Source organism: Mytilus trossulus, chromosome 3 (assembly GCF_036588685.1).
Source record: "Mytilus trossulus isolate FHL-02 chromosome 3, PNRI_Mtr1.1.1.hap1, whole genome shotgun sequence".
Lineage (NCBI taxonomy): Eukaryota > Metazoa > Mollusca > Bivalvia > Mytilida > Mytilidae > Mytilus > Mytilus trossulus.
Window position 1 is genome coordinate 81,128,155 of NC_086375.1, and position 15,486 is coordinate 81,143,640.

Consider the following 15,486-nt stretch of genomic DNA (forward strand, 5'->3'; position numbering starts at 1 on the left):
AGTATTGTGCAATGGCAAGAAATATCTAATTTCACAATATTGTGAAATAGCAAATTTTTTTTTAATTAAGAGTTATCTTTCTTTGTCCAGTATAGTAAGCAAGAAATATCTGCAAGAATTTTTTTTAATTGGAGTTATCTTTCTTTGTCCAGAATCAACTTAAATCTTTGTTATATACAATATACAATTTATATTCACTTTTTACTACCAGCTGATAAATTTAAATAATCTTTACCATTCAGTGATAACAAGCAGTTTTTTTACATCTTAATATTTTATGATGTATTTAAATGAGTAGTAATTGTTGCAAACTCCATTAGAATATTTTAATTGAAATTAGTTTTGGAATAAGGGAAAGGGGGATGTGATTAAAAAATTGGGTTCAATTTTTCTCATTTGAAATTTCATAAATAAAAAGAAAATTTCTTCAAACATTTTTTTGAGAGGATTAATATTCAACAGCATAGTGAATTGCTCTAAGAGAAAACAAAAATTTTAAGTTCATTTGAATACATTCATTCTGTGTCAGAAACCTATGCTGTGTCAACTATTTAATCACAATCCAAATTTAGAGCGGAATCCAGCTTGAATGTTGTGTCCATACTTGCCCCAACCGTTCAGGGTTCAACCTCTGCGGTTGTATAAAGCTACGCCCTGCGGAGCATCTGGTTGTAAATTTTAGTGATCTTTTACAAAAATCTTCTCCTCTGAAACTGCGGGGCCAAATTAATCCAAACTTGGCCACAATCATCTTTGAGGTATGTAGTTTAAAAAATGTGTGGCGTGACCCGCCAAACCAACCAAGAAGGCCGCCATGGCTAAAAATAGAACATATGGGGTAAAACACAGTTTTTGGCTTATAACTCAAAAACCAAAGCATTTAGAGCAAATTTGACAGTTGTTAAAATGTTTATCTGGTCAAAATCTATCTGCCCTGAAATTTTCAGATGAATCAGAGAACCTGTTGTGGGGTTGCTGTCCCTGAATTGGTAATTTTAAGGAAATTTTGCTGTTTTTGGTTATTATCTTGAATACTATAATAGATAGAGATAAACTGTAAACAGCAAAAATGTTCAGCAAAGTAAGATCTACAAACAAGTCAACTTGACCAAAATGGTCAATTGACCCTCCAAGGAGTTATAGCCCTTTTCACTCAATTTTTAAAAAAAAATCCTAAAATTTGTAAATTTTCACTTACATTTCCTCTGAAGCTATTGGACCAAGTTCATTATAGATAGAGATAATTGTAAGCAGCAAGAATGTTTAGAAAAGAAAGATCTGCAAACACATCCCGATCACCAAAACACAATTTTGTCATAAATCCATCAGTCTCCATTGTTAAATATTCACATATCCCAAGGTGAGCGACACAGGCTCTTTGGAGCCTCTAGTTTTTTAACCTCATTATTGTATGTGGGCATCATGCTTTAGGGTCTGTGCATCTCTGCCGTATTGGGTTCAAGTTCAGGTTTCAGATAGGTACTTTAATATTTGTGGTCACATCAACTTGAAATTATCTTTCCAAAATGTAATAAAATGTACTTATATACACTCTATCTTGTTTGGCATTTGTATTTCCTTCAACTCCAAAGCAAGTATGGTGTATCATCAGTGATCTGCAGCTCATAGGACTTATTTCACTAGATGAGGATTATCAGTTGATTGTTTCCTGTTGTTTCTAATCATTAAAATGGAGATCATTTATTATTGATGACATAAATGATAGTATGAAATGGGTCTCCCATTTTGCAATTTAAATGCTACAATACCCTTCATAAATAGTAATGAAACCGATGCTTTGTTTTTGTTCAAGCATCATGTTACAATACAGTGAGTACTGAAGTAGTATAATAAAGCTGTAGTAAGGAAAATGTGAACGGATATGGAAACAATAGAAGATGCATTCTTCAAAGACTTATATCAAACCTAGAAAAATCTATAGGTTAAAATAATAGATAAATTCTCGATCTATATTCTGGGAGGTTTTCTCTTTTATATTGAAAATAATGTCAATAATTCTGAAAATAGGTTCAAAATCGTATTTTATAATTGTGAAAAAGCTGTTTGAAATTTTCTTTATTTACTTATAATTATTGAATAAAATAATTATCGAATAAAACTTTGTGTTTGAGAAGTTGTATATATGACCATTAGTTTTTCCCATGTAGAAACTGTTTGTATCATATTTGTTATTGCCCATATTGGAACCTTTAAGTAGGATTTATTAAATCTATTCTCATTGGGTTTTGCTGAAATCTTTGAGAAGGATATTTTTTCAAGCATCATTTGAAAAAATAGATACATGATCCCTTCTGGAAATACAAATTAAAATTTATTGATAAAATGTTTCTGTTTCACAGTGCTGATGAGAAAAATGTTTTGAGATGATGGTACAGTTAATAGAATGATTTAAATGATAGAGAGAAAATGAGCTCAATGTCATAAAGGAGATTTTTTCCAGTAAAATTAAATAAGTCGTGATTTTCCACAGGGATTTCAGTTGGTAGTAAGATAGTGACATTGCAGACATATTTAGGATATATACTTCTGTAAAGGAAGTATTCAGTGAGGTTCATATTTTATTTTATGAGGTTTCAGGCTTGTAAGGAATCACCCTCTATTATGGATATAAGATGTGAATAAAACTTTGCTTTAATTCTTAAAATAGCAGGGAAAATTATATAAACTGCATGGAAATCTAATGTAAAATGGTAAGTATACAATAACTTAATAATTCAGATTGTTTATGAGCTCATTGATATTGTATTTTAAAGATTGGTTAGTACATTATTGGATAATAATACTTGTGATATAGATTAAGTTTTAAAAAATGTTCTGGTTGGTCTACTTTGCAGAATTATTTATAATGCTGACTATCAACTAGATTTTTTTTTTTTTTCTGGTTAACTGATTTTTTTTACAGATAATGTAAAAAAGAAGATGTGGTATGATTGCCAATGAGACAACTTTCCACAAAAGACCAAAATGACACAAACATTAACAATTATAGGTCACCATACAGCCTTCAACAATGAGCAAAGCCCATACCGCATATAGTCAGCTATAAAAGGCCCCGATAAGACAAAAGTAAAACAATTCAAGCGAGAAAACTAACGGCCTTAATTATGTAAAAAAATGAACGAAAAACAAATATGTAACACATAAACAAACGACAACCACTGAATTACAGGCTCCTGACTTGGGACAGGCACATACAGAAATAATGTGGCGGGGTTAAACATGTTAGCAGGATCCCAACCCTCCCCCTAACCTGGGACAGTGGTATAACAGTACAACATAAGAACGAACTATAAAAATCAGTTGAAAAAGGCTTAACTCATCAGATAGGCAAAAAATAAAAATGGATGTGGATACAGCCCTTTAACATACTGTGGATCCATTTATTTTCATGGGTACCAATTTTTGTGGATAGAAGAAAAATTACATGTTCGTTATTATTTAATTTCATGGTTTTGGCAAAGTCTGCATACAAACCTATAGAAAATATGTTATTCGTTGAACATTTAATTTCGTGGTTCACCTGTACCAACAAAATCCACGAAAATTGGTATCCAATGAATAATAATGAATCCACAGTAGAAAATGTCTTGAAAATTGTAGTGTTCTAGACTCTTTATATCCCCTGGCTCCCTTTCTGTGGTTAGTCAACTTTGACAAAAATATTTTCCTTAAAACTACAGTTCAAAGTTTATCCAACTTGACCACAATCATCATTGGGGTATCTAGATTATCTTGAAAACAATATAAGATAAAGAGAAACTTTTAAATACAAAAATAATCAGCAAGGCATGTTATACAGATAAGTCTGCAAGGTGATATCGACTCCTCATTAGATTCATTTTCCTTTGATGATGTTTTTACCACTTTTTTGTATCTTGTAAAAAAATAATAGATAGATGAAATCTAAAATAATTTGAAATAATCAGCAAAACAAGATCTACAATTACGATTTATGATTGAAATTGTTTGATAGCTCCATTATCATAATTATTGAAGTTATTGTCTTTTAATGACATTTTCACCATTTTTCTTTTTTGCATTTTGTCTTTATAATAAAAATTATAATAGATACATTTTAAACCTCAAAAATGCAAGGCAAGATCTACTTACAAGTCAAATTTTGCTAAAAAAGTTAGTTGACTATCACTATTTTTAGAAGTGATTGTCCTTATATGGGGACTTTTTTTGCAAACTCCTCAAATTTATGACAAAAGTTTTTAAATAACAATGAATAAAGTGTAAGAATCAAAACTCTCAGACAGATAACTATGAAGAGTTTTAGTCTGATGAGTCTTTGGATAACTAGTTTCTTGTCTAATTCTTGTTATATAGTGTAATCAATCAAATTTCTAATGGATTAAAATGTTGTGGAATTAGCAGGATTAGTGGCATTGGTATGTTGTCACTCTAGAAATTTCATCAGACCAAAAACATCTCAGTTATTGAAGTTCATGGCATCAATATTAAAGTAGTAAAAACTTGAAAATATAATTTGCATGGGAAATTGCTTTGTTTTAAGTGGGAATATTATTAGATTATAGAACCTATCGTTATCAATAAAAAGTAAAATAATAAAAATACCAAACTGCAATGGAAATTCAAAACAGAAAATCCTTAAAAAATGGCAAAATCTCAATCACATCCAACAAATGGAAAAACAACTGTTTTCCTGACTTAGTACAGGCATTTCCTTATGTAGAAAATGGGGAATAAAACCTGTTTTTATAGAGTCTGAGATGAATGTCAATGAGACAGCAACCCTATCATAAATATGATTGACAGAAATCTTGTGGGGCAACATAAAGTCTTCAACAAATGGCAGGTGCCCTATACAATATATGTTTTGCCACTGGACAAAAGTTTAAACAACGATCAATCAATCAATGCAATATGTTGATCTCTAAATTGTCTTGTGTTTATATAAGTAATGACTGAAGCAAACAAAAGCAATCAAAGACCTCCAACAGCACCAAGTTCTCTGAATTATAAAAAAAAATAATGATATGACATTACATTTTGTACATATATTTGAATATAAAATGGAAAGTTCATGAGTGTTTATTGTATCTCATTCAAACAGACAAAATGTCCACCTTCGTGACAATGAAATAAAAAAATCCATTTTGTTGACAATGGTTTGTCCTTTCAGTGAGTATTCCCAAGTGGTAAAGTTGTTCTCAAGTCATTCGACACTTGTTTAATGTCATATTATTTTGTACTTAAAATCAATACCAAAAAGAATAGTGGCTGTCTAAATTTGATTACTAAGTATTCAGTTTTGTCATGATGATATTTTTTCAATGTTTTTGTTTGTTTCTGGCACACTTTATATTTATTTGTTATTATTTGGTTTGAATTGAGTAAGCTTTAGAGAAATCCTTTGTTAAAATCACAGCTTAAAGCAATATTTTGGAGTGAATCGAAGAAAAAAAACTTAATTATAGTGTTCTATGAGAGAATGATTTGAATTTACATCAGTTATCAGATGATTAACAGAAGTTATATTCCAGTCATGTTCTTTATTGTCTAAAAACAAGATTAAAGTGCCGTAATATGTACAACTATCGGCAAGGTTTTAGCTTTAATGTATATCAAAAATCTCTTTCTCTCCAAATATGACAATTGATTTCAGATTACAGGACGGAGAAATAAATTGCAATTACAGAATATTGTCTTTACACTACTTTGTCAGAGATGGGTATTCAATCATAGTAAATTGTCAGTTGGTGAAATTGAAGTTGAGTGCTGCTTGGTATTAAATGATATAGCTTTACCATAATTGGATTCCAGCATCACTTCTAATACTTTTTATATTTCTTTCAAAAATTTACTTCATAATTATTCATTGTCAGGCTTCCTAGTCAGACCGTTTTAATATGCACTTATACTTTTTACGTCTTTGTGAAAGGGGTAAAAAAAAAAATAAGGTACATGTAAAAGCTCAGTCAAAGCAGTTTTGATTTGAATATAGTTCAGAGTTTTCACCCACAGTGTATTATACACAGCAAGGAATGTTATGTGATTAAAGGGTCTGTCTGTCTGTTATACTTTCTCTTCAGTTACTTGAGAAAAATAATACTCCTACAGATTTGTATGAAAGAAACCCTCAAGCAGACTAAGCTTATCTCTGTCTTGACAAATCTTTTATTCTTATCATTCTGTAAAAAATAGGACTAGCCTTGCCAAAAGGAAAAAAAAATATATGTATGAAAGTGTCCTGTTTAGTTCCCAAATTAAAGATTAATGTTAAAAATAATTTTGGGATTAGCCTGTTAAGCTCAATCAAAGTTAGGAAAGTTCCTTAATTTACTTAACGTTTGATGATGGACATTACATTATAACAGTTAGGAGAAAAGCCTGAGCAGTTCACTAATGTATATAAGAAAGTAGACAACCCTTTGAACTAACAAAACCTATTAGCCTGACAAGATAACATTGATTTTCTACTGTATACGATGATTTAACTGTCCTTAACATTTATTTCCATTACCTTTGACAGTACCTTTTGTCTTGTCAGACATTTATACTTCCTTGTTGGAAACTAATCATTCAAAAACTAAACAGTATCTTCTGTATTTTCAACTTACTAGTTATCCCATTTCAAACTCTTATTGAAATTTTTAACAATTTACTGATAAAATGAATATTTAAAAATATTTATCTTAATTTTTTTTACATTAAATAATTTTGTGACTGGAATTTTCATCTATATTTAATGTATATTTAATATTTAATTTGCTTGCCCTAGTTTATAGAAAGATGCATGCATTAATGAAATTTATAAGAATATTTCAGTTAGTGTATCCCATTTATTGCTGGTTCTTATGACATTAAAGAAGAGAACAAAAATGTGTGTGTGGGAGGGGGTGGTCACTTTGGAACAGTTACTCTGAAGTTCCTGTACACTAATAAATTAAGAAAGACAATATAAACTTTAACCTAATAATCTAAAAACCAAACAGTCTAACTATTGTAGTATCTTCTTACTGAAAATGTTGTTTAAATTCAATAAAGTGCACAGCATGTAAACGTCATTGTATTCCATATACTAGTATATAGATGTATTGATATTTTTTTTAAATTTGGTTTTCTTTATATTCAGAGTTGTTTATGTACTGTAAGATCAGTCAATTTGCTCTTGACACATAATAGAGCAATAAAAGAATTTGCATTCTTGACAAGTTTTTTTAAACTGGGTTAGCCTTAACCTATTCTGTGGCCAACCCTTCAAACGTGTTTATAAATTAGGTTTATGTAAATATGTAAAGAGGATAGTACAGACAGGAGAACGAGTAGATATGCTATGAAATATTCATTTGTGTTCAAAGGATTTGTTTTAGTTTTGTTTTGTTTTTTAGACATCTCCATAATTTTTGAAAACTTTTTGCAAATTTGACAGGCTATGAATGAAAAAATAATGAATTTTGTATTTGTTTACTTTCAGATCCTCCCAGGCCGAGTTAGATTCCTTGACCAACCTTATAGGTTCTATGTGGACACAGTACAAGCCACAGGCCTCCCCAACTAACCTCGATCTAGATGATATGTTTAGTTTTCTTGTCCAGGAAGAAAACAACTTGAACTCAGCCAAATCATCCAATCAAGTACTAGACGATATATACAAACAGTTTGAAGATTTAGGAGACAAATTAGAGGAAGATATGGTAATGATTAATAAATATTCCTGTATTTTAAAAAGTAGATATGATGTGTAGGTGTTGAAACCTTCTGACAATCTTCGCCGTCCCATGTTGTGTCAGTGTGCTACACAAAGACAGTATTTACTGCTGCACATCCTTATAGCAGTGGAAGTGATAGACATTATGTTTAATCAGTCTTTACATGCCACTTAATATTAAGCAAGCAACAATCAATCAATCAATTTTATATGAAAACAGTCAAAAGATAAGTATGCAGTGATAAAGAAAATCATCATTTACAGAATTGGTTGTCCATAAGAGTGTGAATACCCCTATATTTAATTCATCGTGAAATTGCCATTATATAATTATTTCCTGTTCTTTCGAGCACATATTCCTTTTTAAGACCCTTTTTGGAATAAGAAAGAGGAAAAGAAAAAGAAAAACAATTTGCTGACTTTGAACACACACCACATAAATACAAAGCTGGCCTCCCCTTTTTTGTCACTTTTTTATTTATCTGTGATACTGCAGTTTGTATAGCCAAACTATTGCAGTATCTGCATACACAGTATAGTGAAGCATTGATTTTGCTTAAACTTGTAAAGTTTTAAAAGACATAGATCTTAACCTTGTGAAGTTTAAAAAGACATTGGTCTTAACCTTGTAAAGTTTTAAAAGACAAAGATCTTAACCTTGTGAAGTTTTAAAAGACATTGGTCTTAACCTTGTAAAGTTTTAAAAGACATTGGTCTTAACCTTGTAAAGTTTAAAAGACAGATCTTAACCTTGTAAAGTTTTAAAAGACATTGGTCTTAACCTTTTTAAGTTTAATTGACAGATCTTAACCCTGTAAAGTTTTTAGACATTGATCTTAACCTTGTAAAGTTTTAAAAGACATTGGTCTTAACCTTTTTAAGTTTAATTGACAGATCTTAACCTTGTAAAGTTTTTAGACATTGATCTTAACCTTGTGAAGTTTTAAAAGACATTGGTCTTAACCTTTTTAAGTTTAATTGACAGATCTTAACCCTGTAAAGTTTTTAGACATTGATCTTAACCTTGTAAAGTTTTAAAAAACAGATCTTAACCTTGTAAAGTTTTTAGACATTGCTCTTAACCTTGTAAAGTTTTAAAAGACATAGATCTTAAATTTGTTATGTTTTAAAAGTCATTGATCTTAACCTTGTAAAGTTTTAAAAGACATAGATCATAACCTTGTAAAGGTTTAAAAGACATAGATCTTAACCTTGTTATGTTTTAAAAGACATAGATTTTGAAAGTCATTGATCTTAACCTTGTAAAGTTTTAAAAGTCATAGATCTTAAACTTTTTAAGGTTTAAAAGACATAGATCATAACCTTGTAAAGGTTTAAAAGACATAGATCTTAACCTTGTTATGTTTTAAAAGATATAGATTTTAAAAGTCATTGATCTTAACCTTGTAAAGTTTTAAAAGTCATAGATCTTAAACTTTTTAAGGTTTAAAAGACATAGATCATAACCTTGTAAAGGTTTAAAAGACATAGATCTTAACCTTGTAAAGTTTTAAAAGACATAGATCTTAACCTTGTAAAGTTTTAAAAGTCATTGATCTTAACCTTGTAAAGTTTTAAAAGTCATTGATCTTAACCTTGTAAAGTTTTAAAAGACATAGATCATAACCTTGTAAAGGTTTAAAAGACATAGATCTTAACCTTGTTATGTTTTAAAAGACATAGATTTTAAAAGTCATTGATCTTAACCTTGTAAAGTTTTAAAAGTCATAGATCTTAAACTTTTTAAGGTTTAAAAGACATAGATCATAACCTTGTAAAGGTTTAAAAGACATAGATCTTAACCTTGTAAAGTTTTAAAAGACATAGATCTTAACCTTGTAAAGTTTTAAAAGTCATTGATCTTAACCTTGTAAAGTTTTAAAAGTCATTGATCTTAACCTTGTAAAGTTTTAAAAGTCATTGATCTTAACCTTGTAAAGTTTTAAAAGACATAGATCTTAACCTTGTAAAGTTTTAAAAGTCATATAGATCTTGATGTTTATAGTCTTATTATATCATAATGTAGATGAGTACAACACTCAATGTGTTATTCTAATTTTATGCCCCACCTACGATAGTAGAGGGGCATTATGTGGTGGGCTGTGCCTCCGTTCGTTCGTCCGTCTGTCTGTGCGTCTGTTCGTCCCGCTTCAGGTTAAAGTTTTTGGTCGAGGTAGTTTTTGATGAAGTTGAAGTCCAATCAATTTGAAACTTAGTACACATGTTCCCCATGATATGATCTTTCTAATTTTAATGCCAAATTATAGTTTTGACCCCAATTACATGGTCCACTGAACATAGAAAATGATAGTGCGAAGTTCAGGTTAAAGTTTTTGGTCAAGGTAGTTTTTGATGAAGTTAAAGTTACATCAACTTGAAACTTAGTACACATGTTCCCTATGACATGATTTTTCTAATTTTAATTCCAAATTAAAGTTCTGACCCCAATTTGCATGGTCTACTGAACACAGAAAATGATAGTGCGAGTGGGGCATCCGTGTACTATGGACACATTCTTGTTTGTCAATAATTTTGAACCAATGAAGTGGTTTGCAAATTAAATGCAATTGAACACAGGTTTGACAAAGCATATATTCAAAGTAATGCGTGAAGCATAGATTTACTTATAAAACATGGTCAATAGACATCTGTGTAAGCCAAGGTTATATTTTTGAGTGACCTGATGGGGTGTCTCATCACAATTCACAAGTTGATTGTTTTGTCAATCATGATTCACAGAAAATAAATTTCCATGATCACGGATCATGAAAATATGAAGGAAAAAAATCTGTAGAAAAACAGATCATGATAGCGAAAATGTGCTGATCACGAAGAACGGAAATAACCCATCAGGCCCCTCATCTTTATTAAATGGCTAAAGAGACTAATTGGACTGTATTCCTAACTGTCTGTTTGAAAAAAAATATAATCCATGTATTAGTTGCCCTTAAAAAAAAGTCAGGCTTTCAGTTTAATCTAGATTTTGAATACTATATACATGATATATGCACACAATTATGTTCAGAACATTTCTTTTACTTCAGAACATTTCTTTTACTGCTAGCTTAATCTTGGTAATATTTCACGGAAGTGATGTCATTATGAAAGCTTTTATCTTGACTTATTTCAATTATTATATCTGAAAAGTCAAGTTATATATAGTAACTATATAGAAATCTTATTATGGCTATTATCTGAACACAAACATTTTAGATCCAATATATACTTCACTCATCATTTACCAAAGACCAAATTATTTTCAAGACTCTTAGCCCAGTTCATATATGATGGAATGAATAAAGCAATATTTAGAAGAAGAAAAATCTTCCTTTTTTCTGTATTCATGGATAGATGGACTTGTTATTAGTGCACTTCACATTTACATAGTCTTAGGTTAAATTTTTTTATAGTGAAGTTTGAAGTTAAAGGTTTTTTTTGGAAAAAGTAACTTAGTCAAACCTTCATTGAATGTTGAGTCTTCTTTATGATCCAAGAATTGAATCTGAAAAAAAAAAAAAATTATTTAGTTTTACTTTATTTTTTCGCATGATTGGACTTGATTTTTAGCAGTCAACATTATACTTTTAAACTGACAGCAGCAATGCAAACACAGGGACCCTGTATAAACTCTTACTTTTGTTCAATTTCTAACTTTAATTCATTGTTGTCTTTAGTATTGTTTTGAATGATGAGCCTATATTGTACTTTTTCCAGGAAACTGAAGATGTACTCAATGACCTTGACAGATCAATTGAAGAAGGAGAAGACCCATTACCTCCACCTCCAATGATGAATGCATCTGGTGAAGGTCTGGATGAAAATATACCATTGCCTCCCCCACCTCCTCCAGGAAGTGGGGTCCAGTCATCACCCCCAAGACCACCATCAGCCTCTCTCAAGCCACCTCATCCTCCTAACTCAGACTCCTATGATGAGAACATGGCAGAGATAGCAGGCATAGAGGATTTCTTGTCACAGTTTGAGACAACAGCAGGTGAAATGATGGGATCCGGAGTCCCCCCTCCACCACCCCCTCCTGGTGGGTCAGGAATCCCTCCACCACCACCACCACCAGGGGGAGCAGGAATACCTCCACCACCACCAGGGGGAGTACCACCACCTCCTCCACCCCCAGGGGGAGCAAATATTAATCGTCCACTTCCACCAAGACCAACCTCTGTGGCTGTTCCTCCAGTACTACCACCACCACCGACAATCCCAGCTCCTCCGTTACCAGATCATATCAACCAAGAACCTACAACACCGACAGCCATAGAATCTCTGTCACCAACCATAGAGAAGAACTTACACAACCTAATGAACTTTGACATGGAATCACAACCAGAGATGAATGGTCATGCTGTACCAGTTAAAGATTTGGGAGAGGATGAACATGTGTATTATGATATGATGGAGTATGCTGAGAAGTATTACAACGACCATCCTAAAGAAGTGGGTGGGACCATCATGAAAAGTTTGAGAAAGAGACCTGGATCTGGAGAGGTATTGATCATATGTTTATAGATTTATTGTTTGTGTTTGTATTGTTAAATTCTTACTTAAATGTTAAAAAAAAAGTGGATTGTAAAATACTTTATTTGATATAAGACATGTTTACGTCAGAACCTTAATTGTTAAGAAAAAAACATGTTATTGATAATCAATTCGTTAGTGTAACTGAACTCTACAATTTTGTATTTAAAGTAGATTTAAAAGATATAAAAAATCAAGATTAATTTTTCACAGTATCATATTTTGTTAAAAACACATACAATATTTAAAGGTTATTGTTTCATAGTAAACAATGGATGTACATTTGACAAAACACTGAATGAAATAATAAATAAACCCAACATATATCTAATCTAATTTATCATCATGATATTTGCTGAAACTAAAAATAAAATCCTCAACCCCTATAGACCAGCTGTTGACTGCAGCAGTGTTAATCTATTGATAAGGGCTATAGATGTTATTGGAGGGACATACACAAGAGGAATTAACTGTAGTCAAACTGGTGGAGTTATACAACAAATTCATATCTTTTTACTTCATTGCTGACCTATAAGACTGATTTAATTTGATGAAGCAAAAAACTTTAAAACACCAACCACTTCATGGTTAAGAAATGAACAGATACATGTAGACTTACTTTCAAAATGATTGATTGAATTTCCTAGCGAGCAACACCAACAAAAATGTCCATTTGATCTTGGGCATTGATCAAAAGAAAACTGATATCAAGCATATGTGCATGTTTAATTGAATTACATTATGACTTTGCTTACAAAGCAAAAGTAGAGTTTATTATTAGAATTCAAAATACATTTTAGAAAAACATATTGTTGTATAGGATAAAACTTACCTATATTTATATTACAGAAGGGGTATTTAACCAAGGAGGAAATGTTGAAGTTTTGTAAGAATGGAAATATACCAACATCACATGTTCATATCCATGACTTAGAGAGTGTACATTTAGCATGTACTTCATTTAAGGTACAAATTAAAAACAGATTTCTTATTAAAGTTTATTTTTCAAGTTTTACCATGTTTTGTAATATAAAAGATTGCAGAAGTCCTTGATCATTAAGGTAGTGACTATTTTTTAACCAAATTTTAAAATTTTCTTTTTGTGCATGTTTTGGACTGAAAAAGCTGATTGTATTCATAACTTGAAACAAATAACATTTCTCCTTCCTGCAGATATAATATAACTGAGAAATAGAAGTGTTGTAAATATGAGTTGTAGTTATTTGCATTAGTCAAGGCATTTAGAATTATCATTTTATAATTTTTGCAGGATATAACTAAGTATATAAAAGATGAGTCTAAAGACGATGTTTTGAAAGTAGTTCAGAACTATGTAGGTGCTGGTATACAGCATGTGGAGTTACGAGATGAGATTTATTGTCAAATGATGAGACAATGTACGGATTGTCCTGAACAAAGTTATCAAGTACAAGCTTGGTCATTAATGTGTTTGATTACAGCCTCATTCTCACCAAGTAAAAATCTGCACAAGGTAAAATTTCCTAGGAAAACTATCAAATATTATTTATTTTATGAAATATTTGTATTATGGTTGTTAGCTTGTTGGTAGTGGATTTGATTGTAAGGAATGAAATGATTAAATCAAAAATAATAATATTTAAAGTCTCTATTTTTCAAACAGAGAAAAAGTATTATAAGCATCTCATAGTACTTTGGAAATGATTTCATCTATGTACATGTATATACATATGATTATGTAAATTTTAATATCTTTTTCTTTTTCAGTATTTGCTGTCTTTTGTGAAGAAGAATTGTAGTGATAGTATGATAGGGAAATACTCTCTACAATGTCATAAACATCTGACAATGCCCAGAGCCAAGGCAAGAAATCTACCACCATCTACAGCAGAAATTATGGTATGTCTTCTTGAAAAAAAGTAATTATTAGTGTCTTATAAGTTCCATAATTGTAACTTTAAGTCTAGTAAAGGTGTGTATAAATTTAAAAGAGACGGAACACAAGTTATTGAGGTTTTTTAGCACAAAATAACGTTTTTGAACATCGAGATACCATTTTTAGAAAAATGGACTTTCCATTATTTTTCCGATAGAATTGAAAATTTAAGTTTCAATATTTATTTGAAATTTAATTTTCATCAAAAGAATTAGAACCTGCTATATATTCCACAGAATGAGCAGATATTTTCACCCTTTGGTTATCGTTAACTTGGTTATAATTTCAATGTTTATGCAACATCGTAAATTTTTTTTACAACAGAAGTAAAATCATCTTAAAACAAGTTGCAAGATTAAATTCCTTCATTAAGAAGACTTCATTGAATTATGGAATCATTTCTTTGTGTAAAATATTATATATCACTTTATTTACAGAGTATGCAGATGCTGAGCCCATTGATATGTAAGGTATACTTTATGGATGGTAAGACGAAGGCTATCAGTATGATGCCTATAGATACAGCTGCTGAGGTACTAGATAGTGTGGCGAGGAAGATAGGTTTACGATCGGTTGAAGGATGGGCTCTGTTTGAGATGACATCAGACTATGAGAGATATATCAGAGGTTATGAATATATAGCTGATGTTTTAACACAATGGGAATTGTAAGTCAGATAATCAACTTGTAGATACAAATGTCACTGTTTAAAATTAGATATTGGTTATATGTAAATGAAACAGCAGTGCAACAAATAAAAAAGGGAAAAAGGAAAAAGATGAAGAATTAAATTCTAAATAAAGGAAGTAATAAAGTTTTGCACACATTACAATTGTAAGGCACTATTGCCTCCTTAAATACATATGAAATGAGACTGCTCTGATTGTAAGGTATTTACTTGTATTTACATGTGAAAATTCAACACTCCTCCCTGCTTTTATTTTTCAATATTACGTCTAAAATAATAATTTTACACTTTTTCAGACAAGAAAGAAAATCAGCTCAATTATCTAAATATGACACTGTATCTAAGAAGGGACCAAAGATGGCTCTAGGAGGATCCGATGCCAGACTTATATTTAGGAAGCGTGTGTATAAACATATTAAAGACATTCCAAATGATCCAGTTGAATACCAGCTACTGTATGCTGAATGTGTGGCCAAAGTTGTTAGGGTAATTAACTGACATTAGTTTAAACAATATTTTATTTTTTCAAAAGTGCACAAAATACAATTATACAATAGAAAAACTTGGATTCAGAAACAAGAAGAACTTATATAAATATGTCTCCCTGACATTGATACCTTTATAATTATTGTTCACAAAATTCTAATAACT

The 15,486-nt window shown here is 30.8% G+C and overlaps 1 protein-coding gene across 4 annotated transcripts in view; it reads left to right on the top strand.

Moving 5' to 3' along the window:
* Nucleotides 1-15,486, top strand: part of LOC134712582 (myosin-VIIa-like) — a 98,242-nt gene that overhangs the window by 53,475 nt on the left and 29,281 nt on the right. For all 4 annotated transcript variants that reach the window (XM_063574290.1, XM_063574292.1, XM_063574291.1 and 1 more), the window contains exons 18-24: nucleotides 7,466-7,685; nucleotides 11,414-12,202; nucleotides 13,082-13,198; nucleotides 13,503-13,724; nucleotides 13,979-14,110; nucleotides 14,585-14,814; nucleotides 15,132-15,321. In XM_063574290.1, the coding sequence (XP_063430360.1) occupies nucleotides 7,466-7,685; nucleotides 11,414-12,202; nucleotides 13,082-13,198; nucleotides 13,503-13,724; nucleotides 13,979-14,110; nucleotides 14,585-14,814; nucleotides 15,132-15,321 (1,900 nt within the window). The remainder of the gene's footprint in view (nucleotides 1-7,465; nucleotides 7,686-11,413; nucleotides 12,203-13,081; nucleotides 13,199-13,502; nucleotides 13,725-13,978; nucleotides 14,111-14,584; nucleotides 14,815-15,131; nucleotides 15,322-15,486) is intronic.